General features: G+C 41.5%; 1 protein-coding gene across 3 annotated transcripts in view; it reads right to left on the bottom strand.

Moving 5' to 3' along the window:
* Positions 1 to 16,503, bottom strand: part of lepr (leptin receptor) — a 37,014-nt gene extending 20,511 nt beyond the window's left edge. The window contains exons 1-6 of one of the 3 annotated variants that reach the window (XM_077014950.1): positions 16,405 to 16,503; positions 6,798 to 6,855; positions 4,788 to 4,840; positions 4,096 to 4,338; positions 2,788 to 2,911; positions 1,820 to 2,001 (exon numbers count right to left, since the gene is read on the bottom strand). In XM_077014950.1, coding sequence (XP_076871065.1) covers positions 1,820 to 2,001; positions 2,788 to 2,911; positions 4,096 to 4,338; positions 4,788 to 4,840; positions 6,798 to 6,799 — 604 coding nt within the window. In that variant the 5' untranslated portion in view covers positions 6,800 to 6,855; positions 16,405 to 16,503. Of the gene's footprint in view, positions 1 to 1,819; positions 2,002 to 2,787; positions 2,912 to 4,095; positions 4,339 to 4,787; positions 4,841 to 6,797; positions 6,856 to 8,367; positions 8,659 to 16,404 lie in introns of those variants that run through there. The other 2 variants (XM_077014949.1, XM_077014951.1) reach the window with 2 other exon arrangements.
* Between the last annotated feature and the right edge of the window lie 8,728 nt (positions 16,504 to 25,231).

Raw genomic sequence — 25,231 nt, 5'->3', positions numbered from 1 at the left:
CCAAATGGGCGTGGCCCAAGCTAACGCTTTGTCGGACAGCAATGCCACAACATAGGCTATCTTGGAGCGTTCTGTTGGGAAGCGTGAGGGTTGTTGTTCAAAAATGAGTGTGCATTGTAAAAGAAAACCTCGACACCCATCGGGATTCCCTGAGTAACGAGCTGGAGGCGGTATTGCCATTTCCGGATGACTCGCGGCACTGGGTGCTGTGACAGGGTACACAAATGTACTTAAAAAAGCAGTTTTTATGCTTTGTTTGGAGTGAACATGACATCGCAAGCATCGCAAATACAATGGCTGATTCGTTCTGTAACGCAGGGCGTACAGATCGGTACACACTGCGTTATGAAACGAAGGGGAACGTGAACCCAAATGCCGTATGAAAACCAATCTGCATGCACATAAAAACACACACACACACCGAAGCAAAACGAAACTAAAATAGACGCGGAAAACTCAACGTGTAAACGAAACTCAACCGTCTAGGCACGGGAGGAATAAATAACCAAGGCAACCGAAATAACGCGGAAGTATTACAATGCGTGAAAACGCAACAAAGGACTCCAGGGGAAGACTGGACACAGGCAGACGCCGCAACAAAACAAAACCTTTCCCAAAAATAAAAGAGTAACTGACAGGAAGAGATAAAGCTGGAGGAAAACTTGAGAAGGGCCAGAAGTGGCGCAGGAGGTAGATACTCGAATAAGTGACAGGTAAGTAAGAGAGATAAAGGTGATGAGACACCTTGTAACGACACGCAACACTAGAGAAGAGACAAGAGAGAGAGAGAGAGAAGGCTGAGACCGTGACGGCAAGACACCAAAACGAATCAGCAGTGATCCGCTTCACCAAGCTTCCTTAAGAAGCCTTAGAAACGGCTGAAACGGATCAGCGCTGATTGCGCCTAGCTAGTCTAGGACTGACTCGGGTGCCTCTTCTGGAGGTAGAAGGTGTGGCATCCGAGCCAGCCCTGACAGTTTGAGTGTGAAAGTATCACCCAATCAGCATTTAGCTATGCAAATTCATGACTTTACCACCATAAGCTTACAACTCACATTTAATACTTTCAGGAGACTTTCAGTAGATGTTCTTTTACTGAGTGATTAACATATATGTATCAGTATGACACAAAAAGTCTATGACACAAAAGTATGACATATATGAATCAATATGACACAGAGGTGAACCGATGTCCCTGGTGTTCACCCTTTTCGACATGGGTGGCACATGAACGAAGACCAACTTTAATATCAGCACCATCATCACTGGGCACCATCGTCACCAATGACCTCAAGTGGGAGCAGAACGTCGACTCTGTCATGAAGAAGGTACAGGATGTACCTCCTGTGGCAGCTGAAGAAAGCCACAGTCGGGGCACTGTTACACTGCCATTACCAAATCCATACACCTCCAAACCTATTGATTCTGATTCTGATGTAATTATGTATAAAATACAGTCATAGGTATTAATAATAATAATAAGCTACATGTCTATAGAGCCTTTCTCAAAACCGAAGGATGCTTTACAGAGGAACGAAAGCAATAATAGGTAACGAAAAACAAAATCAAAAATATTCAGACTGAGACAGAGGATCAGAGTAAATAGAAGTGCTGAGAGAAAAGATGGAAAGAAGGAGAGTTTTCAACAGAGGAACATCACCTAATGAGCAGAGCACTAGAATCTGATCTAGGATCTGACAGACACCAACCTGCACAAGTATAAATAACCGAGAACTGCTGATCTCCCAACAGCTCCTAATAAAAAGAACCAAAAATCATCAGGACAGGATTTTAAGACTTAAATATGAATGTTACTTACACAGCAGATGGGTGCTGATGCGCAAGTCTGGAGCCAAGAGAGAACGTCCATTCAGAGAACCACTGACAAGAAGGGAGACGGAAACGTCACTGGTGTGAAGGGCCACAGAACACGTGATGGCCCCATGACCGGTGCACCAGGCCAGAGGAGAGGGGCCCATTGCCTGTGGGTCCAAGTCCATTCTGGAACAAAAACGAAGCATCACCATGAAACAACACAACACAACCTCTAAATATATTAAATGGTATATCACAGACACAGGTTGGAGGACATCCAACGTGATGAGGTTCTGTTAGAATTAGAAAAATATGTAAATATGCAAATAAATATATTCCAAACATAATCCCCAAATTTTAATTATAAAAACTGTTAACAGTTCAATCTGTCAATATAACTGTCTGCTTTGATTCATATGGGTTACCTTAATTAAAGGTCGACTGTTTTACATTTATTGAGTTTTTTCCCCCTTGTTCTGATCAAACAGCTAAATATAGTAAAAACAACCCAAATAAGTCACAGAAATAATTTACCTGAAATGAATTTACCTGAAATGAATAACAATTAATTCGACCGTGGGGTTGGAAACAACCCACGGTATATCAGTTTGAATCTCATATAAAGAGGCACTAATTATGGTGTCAGTAGGGAAACTAGTCTTTTTTGAAAATCCTAGTGCTGTTTTGACCTTTTACTTTGTGTCTTTTTGGGTTTGCTGCTTTGAATATGCAAGAAGAAAATACCATTAATAGTGATAATACTCAAACAGTAAATCAAAAAGAAGACACAAACAGGTGTGTTGCTGATTACAGGTGCTGCTACAGAATCCTTTCTTCGCCAGTCCTTAGTGTGGACAGGTGTGCGCAGCACAATTATACACAGATGTGCACAGACACGAATACACTAGTCCAGTGTGCCAGCCTAGCAGCGTAAAAGTGCCTATGGGAAATGTGGAGAGAGAGGAGACTCACGGCACAGCTTGAAGGCTAACAGTGAGATGACTGGTAGAGGTGGCAGCCACTCTGTGGTGCTTTATGTAACAAATCATATTAGCTTGTTTGTCTTCAAGCCAGCACAGGATGTCCAGGCAGTCTGCTGGAGGGAGATGCAGTACAACACTTTCATTAAGTCTCTTCATTCAGTGAGAAGGTCCATGGAAATTAGCAACACTTACAGCTAGTGCAGTTTAATTAGGACTATCAAGACAATCCCTCGTTACAGTGTGTGTACAAATATATGGAAACAATGGTAAAACTTTGAAGAAAAATATAAAATTAAGTAAAAAAAAGTGAATGTCCTGTTCAGAGAATGGCAATGTAAACTGTTTCATATATCCTTAGCAATAGAGAAGCTTTAGATTTGCTTCTGATAAAACTCTCGGAAGGCAGTCACTGCCAGTTCGTCATGGCTGTTTTCATGGATAAGATGCAGTCTTATCGGCCAATGGCTGGCGTGGTGCCAGTTTTAATTCAAAACAACCAGGATCTGGTCTGTGATCTCAGCCAATCCCACAGGTGGAATCAGGCATGCTCCGGCCAGGAGGAGACTGCAGCCCGGAACGGCCAGGCCACTGTGGGAACAGCTGTGACCCCCCCCCCCCCCCCGCCCCCCCAACATGCACCACCACTCAATATGCAGAGGGGTTTCCTCTTTTAAATGAAATGGGATAACAAGCACTAACATTTTTTTGCATGCTATTCAATTATTTGCTTCTAATTGTTGTCCTAAAGGCCAGAATAGGGTGATTAATGAGAGCTGATTAACATGCACAATCAACACTGCCAATTGATTGGATGATTAAATCTTCATTCCCAGTATTGACCTATTTTCTGATTCAATTTGGATTCCATTAGCAAACACTCAGAATACGCTACACGTTACTTCAGATCTGATAGTCCTTCACATGTAAATCAACATTAAAGGTGTACCAATAAAAAAAACAATGGAAAAATCTGAATAATTTAACAAAATTTAAAATTGATACTCCTACTTCATATCTTTGCATAAGATCACTTTTTTTTATTATGGATATAATACTTTTGCAATGTTTTGCTTTGAAATACAATTTATATTCTTCTGCATCATACCATAACATGTAGAATATAAAAAACAAGACTGCCCTAAAAAACAAGACTTAACTATAAAAATATAGAAAATCTTGATTTTATAATCAGTCATCTTATCAGAGCTAAAAATGTGTGTATCATCACACTCTCACTTATCAAACAAATGAACTGCATGAAAAAAGAAACCTATGTGCCTGTGTAACTAACACCAACCTTGTGATTCACTGGAATCTTCCTCGCCATTTGTGTAGTTGTGGATGTGGCACTGATTTGGCGGGAGGCCCCTGCTGCTGTGACTGAAGCTGTGATTCTGTGCCTTGAAGTCGGGACCGACCCCACTCGCCTCACCCTGGGGCCCGGGGCCGAATGAAGCCAGCTCACAGCACAGCAGTGCTCTCCACTCAAAGCCCTGATACTCACCAGGCCAGACACCTATGGGACTCAGAGCTGCTTCACCTGGAACAGACATGCTTGGGTAAGGTCCCACAGAACAGTCAGCACATGTTTATAAATGCTAAAAAACTACAAAGAGTTCTATAAAGAACCAGAATCTTTGCTTGACTGTAACTAAAGGCATGTGGGTGTAACACTCCTGCATCGCCTCCCTCCCTCCCTCTCTCCATCCCTCCCTCCCTCTCTCCCTCCCTCCCTCCCTCCAGCCCCCTCTCATCCCTATCTAATATTAACACGGCTCGAAGGAGGGGTAGCTGACAGTTTGAGGGTTTGCAGCACTTTGCTTGTGCCCACACCACTCGTCAGAAAAGAGAGAGAGAGAGGCAGAGAGAGAGAGAGAGACAGAGGCAGAGACGAAGGGAGAGAGACAGAGAGCGAGAGAGAGCAGTATGATGTCAGTGGCGTGATGTCCATGCTATGTAAGAAAAGCCTGAATTGTGGCAGACACTCACCATGTAAAGCAATGATGAGATTCACAATGAGTGCCAGCATCACACAGAAAATCCTGGAGAGGAGAGATGGCATCTGTTAAACGACTGCAGGTGTGAGTCAGTCTCTTGTTTGTGGCGCTGGGGGAGGTAATGCACTGGCGTCCACACATTGGGACCACGCTCAGTCACCCCTTTAGTCACTCTGCAAGCTGCAGAGTTCCAACGCTCCATTAAACCCTGACTGATCTGGCCGTAAGCAGTCAGTCCACAGGCCAAACCTACTGCACAGTCCGACGACGCGCTTCCTGGCGCTCACATGAATCACATCCGCACGATCCTAAACCAGGGGGCCTCTGAAGGAGGTTTACTGCTGCAGAGGTAACGGCTTGACCCCCACGCAGTGAAACAGCTTGGGCTTTTGGGCTAATGACCCTCATTTCAGACATATTCGTTTAAAGAGAACAGAGAAAACAGCCTAGCCATGAAACCTGACTCATCACACACACACACACACACACACACACACACACACACACACAGGCAGAAGGTCTACACACATCATGATTAAATATTTGTACAGATTCACAGACACAGATGAGCAAATAATATGTACACTTATAAACATACTTAGAATAAACTTATAATAATACTTTTTTATGGTAACCGCTGCAGTCACCTCATCCTGCTCTGTGTTTGTAAACTCTGCATCAGTCCTAGGGTTTCTGAAACACTGTTTCAGCACGTCTCGGATTTCACTAGTGGCTTCAAGCAAAAATTAACCTCTATAAGACAGAATAGACATATTTACTTACATGATTAATATATCCACTGATTTTCCGGTATATTAGATACCCCATAATTTTCACACAAAAGGTACATTTTAACTAGTCAAACATGACAGGTATGTGGAGTGTGGTCTAAATCTGGCATTTTAGTGTTTTCGTTATCAGTGTTCAGCTGAGTGTTGTGACAGGAAAAACCATGACTATGAATAAGACATGATAGTTTTCACTTAACACATCGGTTCTACGTTCTCCTGTACGGCAGGTGTTCTTGGGTCTCACAAACAACCGTGGAATGGTGCAAAAAATAAAAGGCAAAAACTAAACGAATAAATTCTATTGTATTATTTATTTATTTGTTTATTTTGTTGACTTTTTTATTTTAGTTAATTTTTTACAAGCGCTCAGCATCCTGTGGATGAAAACGACTTAAAGATCAAAGTAATTATAGTAGAATGTCAGAGTTTGGATGAGCAAACACAACCAGCGGAATCAAACCCAAATTCACCACAATGTGCAGAACTTCCTATCTACTCATCACTTATCAGGTTCTGTCCTGAGCCAGGGTCATCGGCAAAGAACAAGAAAGCACCAGCAAGCAGAAGGGCACCAAAGCCGGACTTCTGGACAGAGGGGAAATTCGGTTTCTTATGCAGAATGCTAGTGTTAGACTTCCTGGTACATATTAGTGTCCCCGAGGCCCAGTAAAGAATACCTGAAAATTGCAGCATAACTACACATATCAACTGGGTTAAGGTTAAGGTTCATCCCTTCATTGTTAGTTTGTCTTCACTCATACGGACATGTCCAGTGTGAAAATGCACATCACAAGGCATGCATCATCAATCAACAGTCCAAAGAAAATTACATTCAGTGGCCTGTGCAGCCCCTGGGTCTTAACCCCATGCTTGAGGTGGAAAGGGCTGTTTACTGTAGAATCCACATTTACGTGCCAAACGAGTGACAACACAGCACCAGGCAGGTGTGCCTCATTACCTGACAACTCAGCATAGTTATATTTGTTAGTCATAATGCTTTCTAGCCATGTTTGTTTTCAACTTCGGTCCAACAGCCCCACTGCCCTGCAGATTCAAGACTTTGCATACTCTAGAACACTCATTAAACACTTGGTAATTAGCTGATAAGTAGGATCAGGTATGCAAGACTGCAGAAAACTAAATTGTTCTGCACAGTTTGACCCAAGCCCTGTAGCTGAAAACTGCATCTCTGAATAATACTACATACTTACATTGTGGTATTCCTAAAACAGAACCATTTCTTGTATTGTTGATGTAGAGGGAGGTGACCTGCAGATGGTGGAGGAAAAAAAGAAGTCTATCAGAAAAGCCTCTTTCACAGGTTACAGCCAAGTCAATCAAAACTTAGAGGATTTCACAAATGCTTTTTTCTCCACTGTGGGAAAGAGTGTAAGTAGCATCATTCACTCATGGAGAACAAACTTTTGTTTCAGTTCTTTACTCCTCAGCAGTGAATTTCATCACAGCAACTATTCAGTACGCTCAAGCAGTGGTGTGCTTTGTTTACGGCATTAGACAATAATGAGCCTCTCATTCTAGATCCAGACGCTGGCATTCAACTACAATAACAAACCCATTTGTTTTGTTTCAAACAACTGCCCTCAACCATCAGAGCAGATAAACGATCTCTCCTTAAACTCAAGCCAGTGACTGAATTTACTGCTTCTGTGAATTTGAGATATAAGCTATAGAACAAATTTATATTACCAGTGCAGAATACCGTTTGTCTAAGGGCACAGAGACAGGTTTGCCCAGGGTAATAAATGACCATGTTCTAGCATTGGCACTTCCTGACATTGTAACCCACACAGTTGTGCAAGGTATAACATGTTGCAACATAACACTACCTGAAGGCAAATTTTGATATGTACTGTTACAAACTGAGGTTAAATTCCTCTGAAAAGTTCAGCCCTTTCATGAAATAAATGTAACTTCCGTGGGACGTATCCAATCTGTTTATTCATTATTCATTTGAAACAAAAACATGGTTGTGGACCTCCATCTGTCATGTCCTCTCTGGAGCAGCACAAATTCTCTTGACACTGAATGTGTAACTGTGTGCAGTATTAAACACAATGAATATTGATAACAAACAAGTGGCCACACTCTCCATTTGAGCATTATTTCCAGGTACGTTCTTGGAGCAAAAAAACATACTCATGCTAAATATTCATTTGTATTGCTCATCAAAACAAGGATGATGTTCCATTTCACAACAACATAATGCTTCATGTGGCTTTGAATAGCTCCAGCATAAATTAATAAAGTTTTTTGTGGCTCAACTTGATGTTTTTTTCCGAATACGTATTTGTTAAACAGTATTTTGACAGCTAAATCAAACAATCAGACAACCTTTCAGGATGAGGTCACGTCAAAAGTCATGGCTGCTGCGATAAAATCTCCCCATACCCCAGATTACTGAGTGAGGAAACTGCCCCACCAAGGTAGCGGTGACTCACCGGTCACAAATCGGACTCGCTATTAATTTGCGCCATGGTGAAGGAAATTCTGACTTTCCCGGCACCTTCACTTGAAACTACATCGGGAAGACACGCAGAGCAATACTGCCTGTCTGGCGCAGAAGGAGAAGGTACATAGTGGGATAAAACACTCGAGTAATGGTATTATAATCATGTAGTAATGCTGACATGACATGGTTAATAACAGCAGATAACGACTAAACCCAGATAAAGAGAAAAATAACAAACTGACTGAGAGCAGACAGCATTAATGAGTCCTTGGAGAACGAGGAAAAAACCGCATTAATCTCATCGCACTTACCGCCTAGTTCGTCCCTTTCACTTCCAGCCAAGCGCTTTCAGAACACCTTCGCCAAGACTTTACCAGTCAAGTTAAACTACAACAAAGGACACCGAAGTTTCCCTTTTTTCATTTACGGTCAGCTTGTCTTCCAAGATAACTTATTTCAAAAATGGAGCGGAAATTCCGCCTGAGAACGCTAGTAAACAGTATTTCTGTGATGAAGCCCACTTTGGGTCAGCGGGTGTTGTGGTCCGCCGTATCGCCGGGATGAGCCTGCTGGTCCACGAACTCCTCAGCGTGGTTCGGAGGGAGTGGCATCATCACCGCTGAGGTAGCTTCGTCACACCAGCGCCACCATCACAAATAAACTCGGGTGTAAAATATAAACTAGTTACATTTGGATTTAAGTTTATGAGCTCTTAAGATTAATTACCCCTCACAAGTTATATAATTAGTTCCAGTAAAGTATATTTCTATGAGGAAACGGGAACTCCATACACGAAACGTCAATTTTAGAAAAAGTAACGACCTAAATTATTGATTTGGGTATTTATTATTTTTTTATCGGATTAGGAAAGCAATATTTAAATCAGAATATTAGCCTATAGAACGTACGATACAGCGATGCAGTAATATCATTGCATCATCCACATGATCTCATCGTGTTGATATCATCTCAAGACCTGATCGCAAGGAGGCACCTGATGGTCACTATGGTCACTACAAATATCCAAGACATTTTAAACAAGGCTTGTGTGCAGTATGTGCAATACTTAGTACTTTGCACCCCAATCAGAATGACAAAACTTTTACATTTGACAAATATGCTAAATGAGCCAGGAGGAATTCAGAAGTCTATAAATATTTATATAGTTGTGCCAAAGTTGTATAAATATTACATGAAAAAATAACAAGTAGTCAGTACATCCTTGACGTAAGAGTCCTTGAGTTCCTGCAATACCTGAAGCAATTAAAAATGTTTATAGGCCTGTAGAAACTCAGCACGTCTGGTCAATATTGCTTCTCCATATTGTATCCTTACCGTGCAGGCTTTTTGAACAAGGTCAGAGAACTGTGCTGCTTTTAGCAGAGGCAGCACAACCTGCCCTGTGTGTGGCGGGGAAGACTGTCCGTCTGGACAGGGGCTGTCGGTGCGGAACTTCCTGCTGCTGTGGACGCTAAACAACTTTTCTGAAAAGTCTTACAATATGCTTACGAAAAAAAACACCCACAAACTTAACGAAGGGCTTTGCCATATGAATTAACATCATTGTAACAATGTATGGTTCCACATTTACATGAAACAATCACTCCCAGGGGCTGTTATAATAGAACAGTATAATAGATTTTAAAAAATAGACCTTAATTTCACAACCTGTAGCTTACACTGATCGTAGCAAATGAAACATCCCAAGTATTTATCAGCCTTCTCCAGATGTGCAGAATAATTGGCCAGAAACATGATTAGGAACTATACCTACAACATTTTCACGTGTGTGTGTGTGTGTGTGTGTGTGTGTGTGTGTGTGTGTGTGTGTGTGTGTGTGTGTGTGCGCGCGCGAGAGAGCTAGAGCGTGACCCATGGGGAGAAACACCTCTCTGGGTGTTGAGAGAAGTCTACAATGGGTGTTTGCTTTCCACCCCTCCCCCGTCTCTTTCTCTGTCCTACTCCGTTGTAAGAGACAGTAAAACTACTCATGCGTATTATTACATGGTTAAGAGGTTAAATCCTCACAGTCCAAGACTGTCTTCCTAGTCTGTATGCAAGGAATGTGGATGGAGATATGCCAGATGAGTCACCGTGCTGCAAATATGCCCATGCATTATGCTCTATGGGTCTTTGCTGTAGGAGAGATAGGGAGTGAGCTTCTCTGTGGTCCATTCAGTCAATTTTTTTACATTACATTTTTTTCTGTACAGAAAGAGAAAGAATGAAACAGGGCAAGAGAAAGAAAGAAAGAAAAGAAGGGTGTTTGCGTAATGCAGAATGCTCATGGATGATTTGCCTCCTAAAATCACCACCAGATTAAGGGTATGACATCATTCACTAAGCATGCAATGCTCCCCAGGGAAAACACATGTGCTGTATCGATGAAATGTTAAAGGCCTTCCACACAACCCTGCATTGACTTCGCCATTTTGCTGTAATTCGATTGTTTTGAAACTCGACACGTTTAGAAAGGCATGTATAGCTGTGACGTCTCAGCACGTGTGTAGTTACGGCCCATGAGTCAGTAGTAAAGCATGACTCTCTATTCCTACAGTAAAGGAATTGGAGTTTTAATATCACTAGTGAAAATTAGGATTAAGAAAACGCTGGTAGATCCTTTTTAGGGCCCACTGAGGACACATGGAGATTGATGGCCAGTGACAGGCAAGTGTCCCCTGGCATGCAGAGAGTGCACACATGCAGCCTCCGATTTAGCAGAACTTACCCTCCCATGAATGAGAAATATGTTCCTGGGAGGCTACAGACGATGCATTGCACAATTAATGAAAATGATGGCTACCATAACAGGGCTGAAGAAAAATATTTGTTTTAGCCAGTGAAAGTCAGTGGTAAATAGGAAAAATATACAATAAATTATTAATATATAGCAGGCTGTCTAATAACTGTCTGCCATTATAATCAGTGTTACCAGTGCACTAACATCTCAACATGTGTGCACCCATTACTGTGTAAAGGTAACATGATTATTGCTTTTTCAGCTCAGTGGGCTGTCCTGAACTCCTGATTGCATCTCAACATCTAATTTAAAGCTTTCTGACCTGTCTCAGGCCTCTCCTAGCTTCAACGTCCAAGCTCTGAAAAGGTCAGGAAATAGATCTGCTCTTTTAACGATGCCATAGCTGGCAGGCAGCACTCTGCTGCTTGGAGCTGTAACTACGGCGATTTCCCATTTAACCCCCACATCCATGCAGGTGGAGATCAGACACTCCCCTCTCACTGCTGTCTCACACGTCCTCACCACAGACGGTGACGAGCAGAGTCACTGAGTTCAACTTGGGCAAAACCTAATCTTTCTATACTTTACGTATTTTTAGTTTTTTTTACTCATACAGTTCTCAGTGTTTGCTCATGCAGTATCCAGTGCAGAGATTGTGTCCTCTCTGAACAGAAGATGGCAACACTAACTAGGGACCCAGGAATACCCAAAAGCAGTGTGACGAAGGGGCCAATATTAACATCAATGTTGTACTAGTGTGCAAAACAAAAAGAAGGAACAATTGCAGATTGAGATTCCTTCCATTCGTCTTTCACAATTTCCTCAGAAAATATACAACAATTATGGGCAGCAGATTAATTCCAGACATCACTGTGGGACAAGCATCAGCACAGTGCTTTCTTTCTGTTTGTGGAAGGTCTACTTGTTCACTTTCCACAGCGTTTTTTTAAGTAGCTCTGGGCTGTGATCTAAACTGGTTTCTCTGAGTGAATGAACCAGTGTCTATAGACCTTGTCCAATACAGATCTGAGAGTTGTCAGTGCCTGTGGATGAAACAGAAAAAATATGTGGATCCAAATATATAGCAAGGCATGTAGATTACGGTTACCAGCAGTAAATTAAATAATATAGATGTCAAAGTGAACCCTGAGCACTTTTTAAAGGACCTTTTTGCTATATGCATTGGCTCTGACAGCATGTGAATTTCATATCTCAGTACAACATCAGGGAGGTGTCAGGGAGGTTAAAGGAACAAGACCAGCACTGATGAAGTGATGAAGTGACGAAAATGTGCATAAAAAGAGTTGACTTTTTCATCGGGGGAATGCTGTCTTTACATGTGACAAGGACAACCACAAAGTCTCGGCACCAGGTACCGGAGAGTTTCATAAACCTGATCACTGACGTTAAGACACACAGCATCAGTAAAGCCCTGCGAGCTCCATGCAATATTTTTTCCTTCCAACCTCACCAATGAGTGTAGAAGTTTAAGTGTGATTATGTGGGTGTTTGTCAGTCTAATTGTTGTCTTTAGGCAAAAATAAAGAATTCCACCCACACATATGCATTCTCACAGATGCCTTTGAAATGCATTGCTGATCGGTGGAGCATGCGACAATAATGCAAATCCATGTGGCTTCTTCAGAGAGTCTTGAGTCACCTCAGCACCTACCTCAGAATGAACCTGCTGTCCTGGACACACATACTCAGAAAGACACACACACAGATCAGGCGAATTGCGTCATTCTGTTTCATTGTTACAGCAGTGAATCACGTTAAGGTAATGACAATAAAAGACTGGCTGTGACTAGCTCCTCGGTGGGCTGTAGCCATAACCCATGATAATAAAGCTTTGGGAAAAGCTGGTGGTCTTAGGGTGTGTGCTGCGCATGCAGACACCTGTAGATCAATCTGCCAGAGATCTGATCAAGCATCACTTGTGAGAGACTGTGATTGCCAGTAACACCACTTTTATATGAATTATGCTTTTTAGCAAGACTGCGGAGGATGTCTTACAAAGCCTCATATTTCAGTAAAGAAGACAACTAATAGTCTTGAAGAAAATTACACAATTGATTTGATAAAGTCCTGATACCTGCCGATTACCTTAGAGGCTTCATGTTATACCTCCCCTTTGTTTCTCCACTGCATCACTAGCACACTTGACGCTAGTAATTATGGTCAAGACCACTAGTGAATGAAGTGAGATTTGACAAATAAGTGCTCTGCAGTCCCCTGAGGGCCCTGTGTGGACCCTAGGGCTTCTCACTGGTATTCTGAATGCATTACTACTGGTGTGTTTGTCTTGTTCAGTCAGTGAGGATAACAGGTGGATGTATGATGTATGTATGAGAGTGTGGGTGGGGTATGCTAAGCATCATGCTAGCAGGGTGTTCTCTGCTTGGTGTGGAGCATGTTAACACTGAAGAGTCTCATCTGGATCCCAGTGGCCTGAAAATCCATAGAATCATAGTATTTCAATATACAAATATGTCCAATGGAAAGTTGAGCTGTGTAATTGTATTCTATCGCTTTAGTGCTGACAGCCATTAAATAACACTACCATTGTAGGCTGATAGACACTTCAGGGACTGTAGTATATATATGCAATATTGAACAGTTTGCCAAACCTTGCTCCTAGAGTTCAATTCATGCTCAAATACAACTAATACAACTAATGCAGCTAATACAGGTCTTTATGAAGACATTCTGAATCAGGTTGATTGTGATGGGGTTGTATAATATCTTTCAAGGAGCAGACTTGGGATTCTTAGGTGCTTATTACCTATTGGGACAGAATAATGTCTCATAGTTAGGCATGGGTCCTCCATGAGTGAGAAACAGATAAAACCTCCCTAAACCTCTCTGGCCCTAAAGACAGATGTACCATGTGGTCACACATTGGAGTAGAATGTCACTTACAAGGAGAAAGAGCACATCGCATGATTCACTAGGGCTAATTGGCCATTAGAATAAATGAACATGCACATTCCTGGAACTGCTGGACAGCCATTGGGCCCTTGTCAACAAAACAACTGTGCAAGTGGACCCAGCTAACTGACCTCTAGTGGAACTATCCTCCACAGTCTGGAGCCATTAGCATTAACACAGTGAACGAGAACCAAACATGGATTTGAAAAAAATCTAATGAGTCCTATTAAGAGTAGACAAATATGACCCCTCTGCACCATGAAAACACATTAAAGTTGTAATAGCTTTTAAAGCATTGTTTCTAACCCAGCTTAACCCTTGGACATTATTTCATAATGGAGATTTCAAATACTGCAGACTCAACATGTTCTCCTTTAAGTATACTAAAAAGCCACTAAAATAATTTAATGTTGGATAAACTTTTGTATGTTCTACATGTTCCCTCCAACCAAAACACTCCATGGACAGATTCCTCAAAGTTCACAGATTTGTATTCCTTCCATTTGCACTGTACATCGTGTCTGATTACCATTGATGGAATCACAGTCTTGGGCAGGCTACACGTGGTGCCCTTTCCTGCTTCTTGTTGACAGGAGCAGCGAGTTTGGCTCCCTAAGTTCAGCCTGGCTCACATTGCACGTGCCCTATGGTCCTACCACCACTTCTGTGCATGTACCCTATGGTCCTACAACCACTCCTGTGCACGTGCCCTATGGTCCTACCAGAGATGGGCATTGTAGGTTCAGAAAGTAAAAGTCCATCCCAGGATTTTACTCAAGCTTGCTGAATTTTCTAATTAGTGTAAGCGAGATACAATTAGTGGAATCAACACAATCCAAGAAGCCTCAGCAAAATCTTTTTACTTTCTGAACCTGGAATGCCCACCTCTGGGTCTTACTAAAACCTCTGTGCATGTGCCCTATGGTCCTACTACAACCTCTGTGCATGTGCCCTATGGTCCTACTACAACCTCTGTGCATGTGCCCTATGGTCCTACTACAACCTCTGTCCACGTGCCCTATGGTCCTACTACAACCTCTGTGCATGTGCCCTATGGTCCTACTACAACCTCTGTGCACGTGCCCTATGGTCCTACTACAACCACTGTGCACGAGCCCTATGGTCCTACTACAATGCCAACAGCTCCTGTCCACCCAGTCCCAGCTTTCAAGAAACACCAGATGAACCCAGATGTGAACAGGCTCAGGGTAGTATGCATTGTGTTGTTTGCTGGTAAAAAGCACAGTAGGAACCCTCCCTAAGCCACACCCACACCCAGAGCCTCCACAGCATCTTAATCCTCAGCATGCAGAGATGAATGACTAGACTTGCTTTTTACCATCTAATAACAGGAGCCACTCGAGAATGGCCATGTTCCGGACATCTGAGGTAACAGACTGATAGCCAAGGAGCAATACTACAAATGTCCAGTGTCCTGCCTTTCTGTCTCATTACAGGACTGAAAGAAAATAGATTCAGACCAAGAAAACAGGAGAGTGTGGATCAAACAGCGTCGGGTGATTTGGACCAGACTTCAATAAGTCGAAGATGGAACTAAACCTATAGAGCCCCATGTAAGAGAAGACAGACAGACAGAAAGTGGGGGGAGAGGGAGGGAGGGAGAGAGTGAATATTCTAGAGTGAAAGGGTGTGAAGAGAAGTGCAGGGAAAGGTGTGTGAGAATAGGGAATAGCAAATCCCTGTCTCCTGTCTTCTGCCAGGAGCATCCTGAGATACAGCCCATAACTGATGGAGCCATTTATATGGACAGTAGTCTGTCACTGGGCTCAGCTGCAAGGTCGAGCCCTCTACAAACTCAATAGCACCTTGACATCTTTCAATACAGCCTCTTGAACTTATAGCTACACCGTTTACAAGTAACAAGTATGAAACCCATCACCCTAGACAGTGGGAGAGTCTGGGCATGGTTTGTGGTTCTTGCTTTCATTGTTTATATGTGTACAAAACTGATAGTACATTTCCTGTCTCAACATGACTTAATTATTTAAAAGTTCCTAACAATGTTTCTAGTAAAGTTTCTTACAAGCAGTAAAAAATGTATTTTAATAAATAAAGAATACAGTTGGAAGGCTGACAACCTGTAATTGATTTCAAAAGTTATTCATTTCAATGTTCTACACCCACAGTGGAGAAAGGGCACCAGCACATATAGCATATAGAGTATATATAGAGTATATATAGAGTATATATATATATATATATATATATATATATATATATATATTACTTTGAATATCTAACACATTGTAAATGGTTTTCAAGTTAGGTATAAAAATTATATACACAGTCAAATGTTATTTTGTACTTTTAATATAAACATGTATGCCACATTGAAAACTAAAGGAGCAAGCACTGGATATCAAACATACTGTATGTAACTGGATACATATGAAGAATGGCATGTAAATAAAAATTTTCAGCAATATTTCAATATTCCAAGACATATTAGAAATTTGAGTCGAATTCTTCCCAATCTCGCTACTTAAATTTAAATGGTTGCAGTGTGTTTTCCATCACAGGTTTTGAATACAACATATTTCATCTTAATTTTGTGTTAAAAATGTCCTACTGTCCAGTCACAAACACCAGTTTCATGGTTTCATGCAGAGTAGAGTCCAGATGACCGTTCTGGCCAGCTGTGCTTGCTGGCTCCTACCTGATCAGGTGCCTCACGCTCCTAGTAACCCCAGCGCTGGAGAATATGAATGGTGCAGAGATTTAAGACAACCTGTCTGGCCCAGCAAATATGTAGAGAGCCCAACTCCTGGTCTCCAGGCAAAGGGGTGGCTATTCTGAGAGTGGACACCAGAAATACACACCAATCATTAATCAAGAGCCACGCCTGTGCCAGTGTGTACATGTGTTTGAGAGACAAGAGAAAAGAGGGAGAGGTATTTCCTTTTAGCAATTTGCTATTGTAGAGAGAGAAAGAGAGAGAGACACATTAATGGACAAAATATTTGCCTAGATCATGAAAACGGAGAACGGAAAATTTGGATCTAGAGTGACTAAGTGTGGGACTCGTCAACATCTGGTTTGTTCTTTCCCTCTTTTAATTTTTGTTACTCATTCTCGATACAGTGTTTCCATGATTTATTGATACATACGTACATCATACCTACATACATACAGTACATATTTTGTGTATTACTTACATTCCTTACACCTCTGTCGTTCATTCAGAGAAATTATCCCCTACAGACGAGGAATAAGGAGAACTAAAATACTTCCTATCACTCACTAAATTAGTTCTTCAGAAAGACAATACTGTCTGTGTCGACAGAGTCTCTGGGAAATTCCCACGTTCTTTAAGATGTGATTCACATAATGAACTTCACATGGTCCTAGTAAGTATAACTAGGACACTGCTTCAGCTGGATTGCTGCACTGTTTCATAGACCAGTGTGCTGCTCTAGTCTGCTGTTCTTGTGTGCTGCTCTAGTGTGCTGCTCTATTGTGCTGGTCTTGTGTGCTGGTCTTGTGTGCTGCTCTAGTGTACTAGACCAGCAGCACACTACAGCAGCACACTAGACCAGCACACTAGAGCAGCACACTAGACCAGCAAACTAAAGCAGCACACTAGACCAGCACACTAGTCTAGTGTCTAGTGTGCTGGTCTAGTGTGCTGGTCTAGTGTGTGTGTCTAGTGTGCTGCTCTAGTGTGCTGCTGCAGTGTGCTGCTGTAGTGTGCTGGTCTAGTGCGCTGGTCTAGTGTGTGTGTCTAGTGTGCTGGTCTAGTGTTCTGGTCTAACCATGTTTAGTGTGCTGGTATATGCGCTTGGTGTGATTTGTTCCAGTATAATACCTCTTGGAATGTATAACAGCACACAAAATACAGTAATTGCATATAAATAAGACCAAAGTTCTCAGAATAATTTAAAGACGTGTACAGAATAATAATCTGAATAATCATTTGTATGCTTTGAAAAATCTCAAGAAAATGGTCTAGTAATTGTTTAAATGTAAATAATTTTCATTATCTTTGCAAAGATATACATTCACACTATCTTCAAAAAGATAAACATCTTTGCGTTGTATTGCAATACACAACATACTGCATATACACTCACTTTTGCTGAGCAGTGGGTTCATTTTATTGTTATTGGCAGTAACAGCGTTTAGACACCAGCCAATCCGCTCTTAATCCCTGTAGGTTTGAATTATGATGGTGGGTGCTCACAGAAATAAAATGTAAAAATAGGACATGTTGAAAACACTCCACACCACACAACCCCACACCACTCCAAGGGACACTGTGAGCCTTCCACTTCTGATTGGTCCCCTCCAAATGTAGCTCCACCTAGACATCGTGTTCTACTAAGCACCTACACCTGTTTCACAGTATGGGCTCATAAGAACTTGTATGTAAATCTTTCTGCTTGGCTGTTAGCAACCTGGATAGTATTCCAGATTCTATGGTCACTTGTAGGAAGGTTATTTCTGTATAACATTTTCTGGGCTTTGCATTGTTATAGTGTTATATTTCCTGGTTTGGACTTCGTATACCTCTGCTTTTGTGTGATTGTTTTTTTGTTTGTGGGTTTGGGGGGGTAGAATTACATCTTTTTGATCACCTCCTCACACACACACACACACACACACACAACTGCATTAGCCTAAATAAATAACATATTCTGCCTTCCACACCAGATTGTTCCACTTTGCAAGATTTGGTAAGTGCATTTTGGGTTCTCCCAGAAATTGTAGATTTTAATTTATGAACTCAGTCAACCCGTTTCTATTCTCAAGAGTATGGGATTCACCGAACCTATAAAATCCAAAGCACTGGTGCCAACACCTGCTCCTGGCAGCTCACATATCAAAGGGGAGAAATAGACAACATTTCCAATAAACTTCTTCCAAAATATTTATGGATTCTACTATAATTATTGTTTGTTTTCCACAGGGCAGCTGCAGTACTGAGTCCTGGGTAACAGTAAGTGTGGATTTAGGCGGGCCTATCTTTAGTGTGCCTGGAACGTATTTTATCTATATGTTTTGAGATTTAGTATGGGGCTGTGTAGGGTTGATATTTGTACCCCAACTGTGTTCAGCCTGTGTTAGAATGAAGACTTTGTATGATACACTCTCAAGAGTTGCAACACTTTATTAAATGATTGTTGCAAAAGTCAATAGGTTTTTTTTTCTTTTTGCGCAGCCTCAGAACCATGCTGCCAATAACTGTTGATGCATTCATCCAAGACAGCTCAAAAAAACTGGGACCACAGTGTGACCACAGTGGGACCACACTGGAGTGGAGGAGAGGCCAAACCCAAATGATCCAGAGCTTCATTCAGCGTGCTTCCTCTATGACCTTTGCCATCAACACACGTGCTGGGTATAAAGATGGTAGAGCCAGCTGGACAGCCGTTTACACGTTAGGACACATAAAATTGATAAATGAAAGATTCCCAAGAACAATGCTTAGGATGACAGGATAATGTATCAGAGGGATGATTTATCACACGGATGATATATCAGTCAGGAGTTCCTCAAATCCCATTTCCTCCAGAATCACCATGCCTGCAAGGAGTCTGTACATTTCTGACAGCAAACATTCAGTTAGGTTTTATGCTCTGAAATAGAAGAAATATCCTAACACACTCTGTAAAGTCAATTTTATATGGCAGTGGTGTTAGTGAGGCTGATATTGAAAGATTTCAGATCTGTGACACAGCTACCAGGACCCATGTGGTATCATATGTGAAAATAATTTGGTTGAATCAGATTCAATCTCAAAGTCAAATATCAAATTGCTTGGGAGGCGCCAATCAATTTCACAATAAAACGCTATCACTGGTCAACATTAAATAAGCCTATGGTAGGCTAATGCAGGATAATGTTAATCAATTTGAGGATATGTACTTAAAGCTAAAAATATCAGTTATTGTCATTGTGCAAACAGCAGTTTATTTTGATGTAATTTCTTAAAACTGTTGAAAAGTTTAAAAAGAGATCTTTGCCACCCCAACATCTCCTTTGGCTTTTGCAGATTTGACAGAGAAACCACTAGAGCTCCAAGGATGAGAGCAGCCATCCCTGTAGCTTAAAACTCGCTTCAGACGCTCGTATCCGTGGAATCGTGTTCGAAAGCTCCTGAGTGGAAAGAACCCACCTTTTCATTTGTGTTATGGCTTACTGGAGTAGCTACCATACTGCACGCACCATGACAGAAGAGAAAAGGAGAGGGAGAGTGGTGTCTTATCACCATTCCTTTTCTTAATACAGTTCATTTGACCTGCAATAAAAATGTCATGTCCTTGCTTCTGTTTTGTTGAACTGAAATATTGAGTTGAGGAGAAAACACATTAGAGTTCACCGTCTCTTAAAAAGTTTTTGAATCTGACTCATTTGCGGCCTTGTAAAACTTGATCCTTAGAGCGCATTGCAGAAGTAGGGTAGATTGACAGGAGCACACAGGCTGTGAAAAACATCTCGCAGCCCTGGCGGAGTGAGGCGATGCGTGTGCGGTGGTGTGAGGCAAGCAGAGCTTCAGAGTCACGTGTTCGGAGCACACGTGAGCAACTCCACGCCTGCCGTTACACACTCATTATGTCAGGAATTCATCTTTTGGCTCCAGTTGTTTGTTTTTTGTTTTTGACAGGAACAAAACACTTTGACACTGACATTTTTTTTTCTTCAGTAATGCGGACTTATTTTATGACCTTTAAAGAATACACAGCACTTCCAACATGAGCAAAATCAAATTGCCAGACTATTCTAACATTCTCAAATACAGGAAGATGTCCCAAGAAGGATGTATCTGGTGTATTTCTGCCTCCATTACCTCTCCATCTGCAGTCCTTTAACTTGCCATGCCAAGATATTTGAGTCCTCCATCCAGTTGAACTTTTGCACCCCAGTGCTAATGGACACTCCTGTAGGCCTGATCCTCCTTCTTACGCCCTGACCTCCTTCACACCCACTGGAGACAGATTCCACAGATTGGGGACTTCATGCTTCATGTTCAGGACTCTATAAACATATTTGCCTGATTCCAGTTTGAAGAACTCACGTGAGCAATCAGCCTCACCATTGCTGCTAAACCAGTGCTCACAGGTCAAGTTATGGTGCTTCTCAACTGATCTCCAAGGTCCTGGAACACACAGAGAACATGGAGGACTAGGAAACATCTCTGTGACTTCTCCTCATGCAGAACAGCACACCACAGTGCTGTGGTCTCTCCTACGCATACAGAGCAGTGATGGATACAGGTCCCAGATCAGCTGGAAAGAACTTAACACTAGCCACTCCATCACTGTACAATGTTACAACCCCATCACACAAGTTGTCAGTTAAAGGAGTCATGCCATTGATAAACCAATAGACTGATCAAATAAAGAAGTGAGAAAGTCTTATTTCTAAGGTCATATGACATTGTTATAAAGTCATATAACAATAAGTAGACTGTTTACTTGACAGAGACATACACACTGTCATATGAATAAATATAGAAAGGTCTCAGAGGTTGCAGTTGTCTTAATGACCCCCCCTGGCTTCATCCCCACTCTGTCTAATAAACTGCCATCTCTGGTGGGTCTGCTCATTCCTCTGTAGGTGTGGATACTGCTCTTTGGAGGTACATGATACTGCTCACATGGTACCGGATTATATAAAATTAATTAAATTATATTAACTTGTACAATATTAAATGATCTTCTCTTATCTATTGCTTACAGTTCAGTCTAGGGTTCAGTCTAGCAAATGTTTTACTTTGTGCTATATTTCACTGGCTTTTTAATGAAACAATATGCATGCATAACAAAGGAGTGCTGAGAGTTCATTTAGAGAGTACTTACATCTGTACTTGACGTCTAGAGCAAATCACAGCCTTTTTAACAACTGAGATTGTATCACGGTTCAGTTACGGTTGGACTGCACTGTATCTAACACAGGAATCCATATGCTTCTGTAATAGGCAGTACTCTATCTGTTAAGACAGGCACCTGGGGGACCTTCAAGAAGTAGAGGAAAGTAGAAAGAATTCGGCTTCTGAGAACCGATTTTGTATCATACTGCAAGGAAAAGAAGTGTACATTTCTTACTGAATGCTTGTATGATAAAAATTGTGTGACAAACATCACACACACACACACACACACACACACACACACACACACACACACACACACACACACACACACACACACACAGTGCTATGAGAGACCGGGGAGAAGGGGTTGGGGGTCTGTAAATGTAATTGGCCTGATTTGATTGGTCTATTTTCAATGCAACCTTCCCAACCATTAACCCACATAAATGTTATACCTGCACACAAAAGGTTTGTTTTATATTAAGGACAGGGGTAATTTCCACAAGAAGCAGGAAGTCATAAACCATTTTATTACCAGATCTTTAAAAATATCTTGCGTCCTTTATTTAGAAAAAGAAAATGGAGAAAGAACACAAGGACATCCGACAATCTATTGTGGCACATAGTTTTAGACCATTTTATAAACCAAAGTCTTCTACTCCAAGCTCTAAGGGAAAAGCTGCCATTATACAGCAGCTAACACCTAAAGTCAGGGTTGGTAAAAAATAAAAATAATAAAACCACGTCCTTGGTGAGTAATGGTGAATGCAACATTTGTAACTGATCTGCAAGTTCGCGCCCATAATCAAGCAGAATATTTGCTTCTACCACCTAGTGGAAATTGATGGGAATAGCAAATTATTAGTGCAACGTGTTCGGCTCGTGATACGTTTATTAAAATCACAAGCTTAAAGCCGTAAATGACTTACTGTTTTGGTCTTGAAGCTAGGCCATCAGACAGGATTTTTCTAGAACGTTTGGTACCGTGAGAGACACAACATGCACACATTAATATAACATTTTTATTTGCCGATATCAACGCTAAACCAATGTGATTTAGCTACTTAACGGTTACTACGTTTATTAAACAAAGTGTCAATACGTTGTTGCTGCATACATTAATGTCAAGACGACATAACTCGATGTTGTTCTCTGTGAAGTCTCTAAACAATCGTAAATAAGTCTAATGAAAACCCCACATGTATTTACTAACGCGGAGCACGACTTATACTTTAGTTTGGCTTTCCGATTAATCGTCATGTGAAAAAATCGACAATAATCACACACCTCAGATTATAACGCTGGCCAAACGAACTGCGAGATATGTTTATGTTTTCGCCTCTAAATGATACCTGATAGTAAGTGATCGAGTACTAAACCCTTAGATATGTAGGTACACGCTTTTACAACCCAATCCCATTTTTGGTTTTCACTGCGCATCAAGAATCATAAGAGTCAGATTTCGTACCAATATCCTGTGGTCCACGAATATGTTACTGCATGGCCAGTCTGTGCTCGGGCCACGTGTGAAGGTAACACCGCAAACCGGCAATGCAGCACACATTAAAAGGGATGTGACCGAAACAAGATCCGACTGTAATCGGACCGGGTGTAGAGACACATACATACAACCCACTGTCTGGACTGGGATCCACACAATACGGGCCGGACGATAGTAGAATTAGCGGGCAGCACCGGGCCCTAAACGCACTGACCCACCCGTGTGTGCCACGTGTACTGTCCATACATTTTCCATCAACACTACAACCGAACCCATAACCTTCGTTTACAAGAACGAAACAGCGGATCCTGATGTTGGCGGGGAAAAAGCAACAAATCTGAAATCAAATAGCAAATTTCAAACTCATAAGGTCATATGTAAAGAATATACAGTAATGTTAAACAAAGTTACGTCTCAAACACTTTGCCGTAAGGACTACAGCTGATAGCGATGTACAAAGTCAAACTCTAGAGATATGCGTCCACTAATCAAGACAGCACATATAACAGTTATTTAAGGAATCAGCCGATCAGCTCGTTCACGTTGGCGAGATGAGTCACATCTCCACGTGTTTTTGGGTCCTGTCACAGCGCCCCCGTGTGGTGTCCCTAAAACACAACCACAAAGCGCCGCACATGGAGCGATTCAGCGCGTCTTTGAAAACTAGCAAAGGAATATTAGCCTAATTGTAGAGTTATAGCATTTGAATAACTGAAGCAAATTAACAAGTACGGGCTAAGTATCACTTTAAGTTGCTACAAAAGTAGCGCAAGTAATTGTGAAACTGGAGTTTCAGTTCCGCTAGTTATCTCCGTCGTTCAATCTAACATAACATTGGATATTGTGGATGCTAAAATAATATACAAGTTAAGATGTCTGGTTGTTATATTTTAGTCGTGCATTCTTATATTCAATAATTCTCGAAATACACTGACATGTATGGTTCCTAATGTGTTAATATTTCTGATATTTAACAGTTGTATATAGAGAAAACCCAGCTATAATACTAGCACTGCAAATGTAAAGGCTCAGCACTTTCTTAATGAAGATGGTGATCTGGAGATTTATCCTGGCCTCATTCAGAGTCAGTGTTTGAAACCACAGTGTGTGCTATCATTTCATTAACATCTAGCAAGGCAAGGCCTGTTTCCAGAACATCCAGACAATCTTCCCATAAGTCACTGCATGGAGAGCAACTGGCTGCAGTTGAAGTCGCAGCCACATAAAGGTCATTAAAATAAGGAAGACACAATATCTCTATGAAGGGGAAATTAGAGATCTGGAAGTAGAGGACAAAGGGTTAACAGCCCCAAGAGAAGCCCAAGAAAGAGAAACAAGAGGTCACTATATCAGGGAGCACTGCTGTGAGAATGAAGATGGTATTTAAGAAGAAGTGGAATGACCGGAGGAACTTCAGGGGTGTAATGAGGCACAACCAAAGCTACAGGTTCATGAAGACTGTATCAAAGATGAAGAATATCTTCTTGCGCCAGAGCAACAGAGACCTAAAGGTAATGTATCGTAACTAAGCATTTCCTGTTTCCATTCCTCAACCATTCCTTTTCACATGGCGCCTTTAAATTAACCCTGTTATTCCTCTCAGCAAGGTCCATCCACCCAAGGTTCTGTTCCTAAATTAGCTAGCTTTTTCCAAAGCGTCAGCTAGACATTTGCAATGATCTGGCAAAGCTTTTGCTGAAGCAATTACAGCCAAATGAAATTCCAAATCCAGAACTTGTTTTCTTAGGAGACCTTCTGAAATATGACTGGAAGCTGTCTTTCCAGACATTAATTGAGTGCAAGAATTTACCAAATCAAGAAAAGCTTTTTATGCAAGTATTTAGGTAGTCCAATCAAAAGTGCAATTGGAGGGCATTTCCTAGTTGGAACAAAAACTGCAAATATAATCATGGCATAAGATTACTGCCAAAAACAGCAAAGATTTTCATGAATTTAATAGATTTGCTTATCACCGTCGAACCAGCTATGCCTTATGTTCAAGGCTCGCAAGCTTCAAATGACTGAACGCTGGAAGGGTAAAAGCCACATTGCCAGACCGCTGAGTTTGCAGCGCAACAGAACATTCACGCAATCTAAAAAGTTCTAAAATGAAAACAAACAAACAAAAAATACCCAATTTCAAATACAACATGTCTGCATGCCTGGGAG

This window comes from Brachyhypopomus gauderio, chromosome 8, assembly GCF_052324685.1.
Source record: "Brachyhypopomus gauderio isolate BG-103 chromosome 8, BGAUD_0.2, whole genome shotgun sequence".
Taxonomy (NCBI): Eukaryota; Metazoa; Chordata; class Actinopteri; order Gymnotiformes; family Hypopomidae; genus Brachyhypopomus; species Brachyhypopomus gauderio.
This window is presented reverse-complemented; position numbering and strand designations above follow the sequence as displayed.